General features: G+C 39.9%; 1 protein-coding gene across 1 annotated transcript; it reads left to right on the top strand.

Annotated features, from left to right (window-relative positions):
- The first annotated feature begins 620 nt into the window (after positions 1–620).
- On the top strand, positions 621–4,372 carry SNAI2 (snail family transcriptional repressor 2). Its single transcript, XM_003278455.3, has 3 exons — positions 621–962; positions 1,709–2,254; positions 3,163–4,372. The coding sequence occupies exons 1-3, from the start codon at positions 884–886 to the stop codon at positions 3,342–3,344; spliced, it is 807 nt and encodes a 268-aa protein (XP_003278503.2). The 5' UTR covers positions 621–883; the 3' UTR covers positions 3,345–4,372.
- The last annotated feature ends 1,607 nt before the right edge of the window (positions 4,373–5,979 follow it).

The following is a 5,979-nucleotide window of genomic DNA, read 5'->3' as shown; positions in this document are numbered from 1 at the left end:
TCTTCCTATCAGCCTGCCTTTAGAGGGCTACAAAGCATTTCTTTCAAGCCACCATAGCTAACACGGTGACATGATTACTTAATTTGCACGCGGCCTCACTTCCCCTGGCTTCGCGGAAGCCCTGAGTAGCGCAGCGCCCTCGCCGCACGCAAGGCTGCAGTCCCTCTCCAGGCCAGAGTCCCAGGAGAGCGTCCTCCACGCTCACAGGCGCCTTTGTCTTCCCGCTTCCCCCTTCCTTTTTCAAAAGCCAAGAGGTAATTATTTGATCCTTGTGCAAGGCAAACCTCTCCAGATGCCACTTCCAAATATAGGCTCTCATTAACACCAGAGGCTGGCCTGGTGTAGTGCAGGGCGGCCCTTCCTTCCCCTGGCGGACACTGTGTCCCCGCGCGCTGGCGCTGCACCACATCTGGAAGCCAGGCGGGCAGGGCAGAGACCCCGGCTCCTGCGCCCCTCCTAGCTCCCAGAGAGCGTGAATCGCGGGCGGGGCTCACCGAGCGAGGTTACCTCTCTTGAAAATACTTAAACACTTTTTTTTCCTCTCCACTGAAATCTCGAAAAACAGCCCATTTTGAACCAGAATAATTTAGTCTGACAACAGATTCTTCCTCTGTTCACAGCTGTCCCAGAGGGAGGAGCTGAAATCTGAACCTCTCAGCTGTGATTGGATCTTTCTTGCAAAAGAGAGGAAAAAAAACCCTCCCAGCCAAAACGGGCTCAGTTCGTAAAGGAGCCGGGCGACTTCAGAGGCGCCGGCCCGTCCGCCTGCCGCACCTGAGCACGGCCCCTGCCCGAGGCTGGCCCGCCGCGATGCTGTAGGGACCGCCGTGTCCTCCCGCCGGACCGTTATCCGCGCCGGGCGCTCGCCAGACCCGCTGGCAAGATGCCGCGCTCCTTCCTGGTCAAGAAGCATTTCAACGCCTCCAAAAAGCCAAACTACAGCGAACTGGACACACATACAGGTAAAAAGAGAAAAATATGTCTAGAACTACGTATCTAGAGCTTTGCAAATATGAATCTACGTATTACCCTTCAAATACCATTACAAAAGAGCCAAAGACTCAACTGTTTTCCTTTTAAACAGTGTCCTGAAAGGGAGCTTACATTCTTTTGATCATTTAGGGTGCGTTTTAATTCAAAACTTTTAAAATTCTTGACTAACAAGGAACATTTCATTCAAATCTCGCAGCTTTCTTTTGCTAAAGCCTGTGTATACATGCATAATGAGTATGTGAAAGATGAGCAACATAAGGGTTGAATTACTGCGTTTTTCATGCACTAAGTCTCCTTTCCTTTAGAAGGCGGCTTGATGCAGGCATATCTTTGTACTCACGGTCGTAATACACCTAAATAGCCCATACATAACATGGAAAACAACTTTTCTGTATGTTTAAAAATAATGTTGAAGCTCTCCTTCCTCAGTGGGGACGGCGAAGGCACTAGCTTGGCTGCACTGTCTGACTTCAGAGCACCTATAGCTCCGTGCAGCTGTCAGCCTATGTGTGCATTAAGTACAGTAACTCCGTAGGTGCCAGGGTGGAAATGAAACATTTTACCAGTGTGTATGCCCTCCTAAATGGGTCTATCTTCTTCCTAACAAAATCACGTGTGTGTTGCTAAATATCTTTCCAATGTGTGTATGCTTGCGTGTGGATTTATTTTTAGTTATTTTTGCCTTAATCTTCTCTCCCTCCCTTTTCTTTCCCAGTGATTATTTCCCCGTATCTCTATGAGAGTTACTCTATGCCTGTCATACCACAACCAGAGATCCTCAGCTCAGGAGCATACAGCCCCATCACTGTGTGGACTACGGCAGCTCCATTCCACTCCCAGCTACCCAATGGCCTCTCTCCTCTTTCCGGATACTCCTCATCTTTGGGGCGAGCGAGTCCCCCTCCTCCATCTGACACCTCCTCCAAGGACCACAGTGGCTCAGAAAGCCCCATTAGTGATGAAGAGGAAAGACTACAGTCCAAGCTTTCAGACCCCCATGCCATTGAGGCTGAAAAGTTTCAGTGCAATTTATGCAATAAGACCTATTCAACTTTTTCTGGGCTGGCCAAACATAAGCAGCTGCACTGCGATGCCCAGTCTAGAAAATCTTTCAGCTGTAAATACTGTGACAAGGAATATGTGAGCCTGGGCGCCCTGAAGATGCATATTCGGACCCACACATTACCTTGTGTTTGCAAGATCTGCGGCAAGGCGTTTTCCAGACCCTGGTTGCTTCAAGGACACATTAGAACTCACACGGGTAAGAGAAAAACCATAGGCAGGAATGTTACTCTGAGAAACAATGAAGCCCTGGGCTGGTTGTTGGATTTGCATGAAGTTGTGACACAGGGCTTTTAATGATGGGCAGTCATTGATAGCTACTTCCTGACTACTCAAAAAGTTGTTAGGGCACAAAGTGCTCCATTTCTTGCTAACAACCTCTGCTCCAGGGACTGCAAACAGCATGTAGACTTTGGAAAGTAGATTCAGAAGGTTTGGTCTCAAAGATCAGTTAGAAAATCAGGAAAGATGTGCTTGAATGTGTGTTCTGTGAAACTGCCCCCAGTAATCAGCAAATACAAATGTTGCTATCTTAATCAATTGATTTGGTTAATAGATGAAGGCTTTTCCTACAGTTTTCCATTAGTTACATTCTTGCTCTGATATCTGTCACTCGTGGGTGACTTGGATAGTTGAAACTAAATTTACTTTGCCTCTCTTATTTTGTTTGGGGATTTTTTGCTGCTTAATTTCTTATTCCTGTCACAGAATTATTCTGCAGGGTATCATGGCACTTAGACCACCTTAATCATAGTACAGAAAGATGGAAAAGGGGAAATATTGGGAAATGTTGGGAGGTGCTCAGCATTAGCTGCACCTGCTGAAGCAGAAAGCTTTAAGAAGTGAAAGTCCAAGAACTACGTAAATTATTTCTGCATGACTGGCAGCAGTAATAGTATTCTGTATATGATTTTTAAGTGCAATATTCAAATTTATCTTAAAAAGTCAGGTATTTTCAAAAGTGTCTATTATGAGGGATTTTAATCAGGTTTTGCTGCTTCTCATTATTTAGGCAAAATGTGATTGACTTTTGTTAACATTATTTAACTTTGTCTTTCCTCTAAAAACACTGACTGTCTTTCTTTTTTTCTCCCACTCCACCCCCAGGGGAGAAGCCTTTTTCTTGCCCTCACTGCAACAGAGCATTTGCAGACAGGTCAAACCTGAGGGCTCATCTGCAGACCCATTCTGATGTAAAGAAATACCAGTGCAAAAACTGCTCCAAAACCTTCTCCAGAATGTCTCTCCTGCACAAACATGAGGAATCTGGCTGCTGTGTAGCACACTGAGTGACGCAATCAATGTTTACTCGAACAGAATGCATTTCTTCACTCCGAAGCCAAATGACAAATAAAGTCCAAAGGCATTTTCTCCTGTGCTGACCGACCAAATAATATGTATAGACACACACACATATGCACACAGACACACACACATAGAGCTGCCAGAGCATGGAATTCATGTATTTGAAGATAATCCTTTCCATGTGAAGTTTAAAATTACTATATATTTGCTGATGGCTAGATTGAGAGAATAAAAGACAGTAACCTTTCTCTTCAAAGATAAAATGAAAAGCACATTGCATCTTTTCTTCCTAAAAAAAATGCAAAGATTTACATTGCTGCCAAATCATTTCAACTGAAAAGAACAGTATTGCTTTGTAATAGAGTCTGTAATAGGATTTCCCATAGGAAGAGATCTGCCAGACGCGAACTCAGGTGCCTTAAAAAGTATTCCAAGTTTACTCCATTACATGTCGGATGTCTGGTTGCCATTGTTGAACTAAAGCCTTTTTTTGATTACCTGTAGTGCTTTAAAGTATATTTTTAAAAGGGAGGAAAAAATAACAAGAACAAAACACAGGAGAATGTATTAAAAGTATTTTTGTTTTGTTTTGTTTTTGCCAATTAACAGTATGTGCCTTGGGGGAGGAGGGAAAGATTAGCTTTGAACATTCCTGGCACATGCTCCACTGTCTTACTATTTTAAAACATTTTAATAATTTTTGAAAATTAATTAAAGATGGGACTAAGTGCAAAAGAGGATTCTTACAAATTCATTAATGTACTTAAACTATTTCAAATGCATACCACAAATGCAATAATACAATACCCCTTCCAAGTGCCTTTTTAAATTGTATAGTTGATGAGTCAATGTAAATTTGTGTTTATTTTTATATGATTGAATGAGTTCTGTATGAAACTGAGATGTTGTCTATAGCTATGTCTATAAACAACCTGAAGACTTGTGAAATCAATGTTTCTTTTTTAAAAAACAATTTTCAAGGTTTTTTTTACAATAAACAGTTTTGATTTAACATCTCTTGTTTGTATACTATTTTCAGAGACTTTACTTGCTTCGTGATCAGTACCAAACCACTGTACAAAGAATTGTTTGTTAATAAGAAAAAAACGAATAGTGCTTATTATGCATCTGAAGTGTTATTTTATGTGTTAGATTATAATAAAGTAAGCTGCTAGTATTATTTTTACTCAAGATAGTAGTGTCACATTCAGAAGAGACATGATGGTGGTTTGTTAGCATACCATTTTAACAAAAATCACACTTTCTGGGTGCAAAACTAGTTGCATTACTAATAGTTAAAAATACTTTTCAAAATTTTTTATGTTGACTTTATTAAGTTTGTTTTATGAAAACAAAAAATACAATCACTTTTATTGTTACCTAGGCACTGTAACAGTTTAAGATTTTTAAAAGAAATATTATGTAATGAGATATATGAGGGAAAAGAATACAAACTGCATGAAAAGACCAGGAGAAACGGTTTACTATAAATTACACGAGTTGGAAAATTAAACCATGCAAAGAAAACCCCGCATCTAGTAATATATAAAATAAGCGATGTGTTTGATAGGAACAGGTCAGTGAGCAGTGAAAATTACCTTTTAAGGTATCTGAACATGTTGGACAAGCCCATACCCAAACCTAATGTGTACTGGAGAAAGTATAACATGACCATGCATTCATACACATATGCATGTGTAGATGCTAAATAAATGCATGTGTAGTAACTCACATGCAAAAATCCTAACCATCATAGGAACTGTGAAAGTTAACCAAATGTACATTTGAATTCAAACTCCTAAACCTATTAAAAGAAGAAGAGTTCCTGCTTCTGTTCATCACATCTCTCTGGTGATTTGATCAGAACTTGGAGAACCATCTTTTTCCTTTTAATATCTTTGTAATAGTATACCAATAAATGCCAGAACCTGTATCTCAAAGATGTTGGTAGCAGGCCCCTAGCAAATGACCAACAATAAATACCAATACTATTCCCTTAATGTTCACATTCCTTCCACTGTATGTTACATTTACATTTTCAGCCAACATATAAAAGGGGGTGCATTTGACTAAAAAAAGCCTTCAACTTAGTATTCTGCTTTAATTTTTTGACATTGCAATACATATTTTTTAGAAGCAAAATTATTTGGAATAGCAGTTTATGGATGTGAAAAAATGGCTGATAGCTTGACTGGAGCATTCTAAATTTATAAAAGTACCTATTTAGCTAAATGTGTATGGTATAAAAATGATTGCCAATGATAGTCTAGAAGTTTCCAAGCAGCTAGCATGTAGAAACACCTGGCAAGGGGAAGTGTGAGTGAGTCAATCCTTCTTGGATATTCTGGTTGGCTATCCCAGGAATCACATCTACTCCTGTTTCCCTTCCTCATTTGTAGGTCTACAGGCAAGTAGCATCTTTGTGTCCAAAATCTAATAGGCTTTCTAAGAGGAAAAGTATATTCATTATTTAATTTCTTAGTGTAGAATTAGTAGTAATATTTTTGTAATTTATTTGACTTCATTCTCATCATTCTAATTTCATGTTTAAAATATTTTACTTTCATTAAGGTATAATGGGTCTGAATTAAGATATTAAGACATTCTTTTTTTTTTTTT

This window comes from Nomascus leucogenys, chromosome 16 (genome assembly GCF_006542625.1).
Source record: "Nomascus leucogenys isolate Asia chromosome 16, Asia_NLE_v1, whole genome shotgun sequence".
In the NCBI taxonomy this organism is placed as follows: Eukaryota; Metazoa; Chordata; class Mammalia; order Primates; family Hylobatidae; genus Nomascus; species Nomascus leucogenys.
Note: the sequence above shows the minus strand (reverse complement) of the source record. Positions and strands in the feature narration are given on the sequence as shown.

Coding starts and splice junctions, on each gene's coding strand:
- SNAI2 (XM_003278455.3), top strand. CDS start 884: ATGCCGCGCTCCTTCCTGGTCAAGAAGCATTTCAACGCCTCCAAAAAG. Junction 963..1,708: donor CGAACTGGACACACATACAG/GTAAAAAGAGAA, acceptor TTTCTTTCCCAG/TGATTATTTCCCCGTATCTC. Junction 2,255..3,162: donor ACACATTAGAACTCACACGG/GTAAGAGAAAAA, acceptor CTCCACCCCCAG/GGGAGAAGCCTTTTTCTTGC.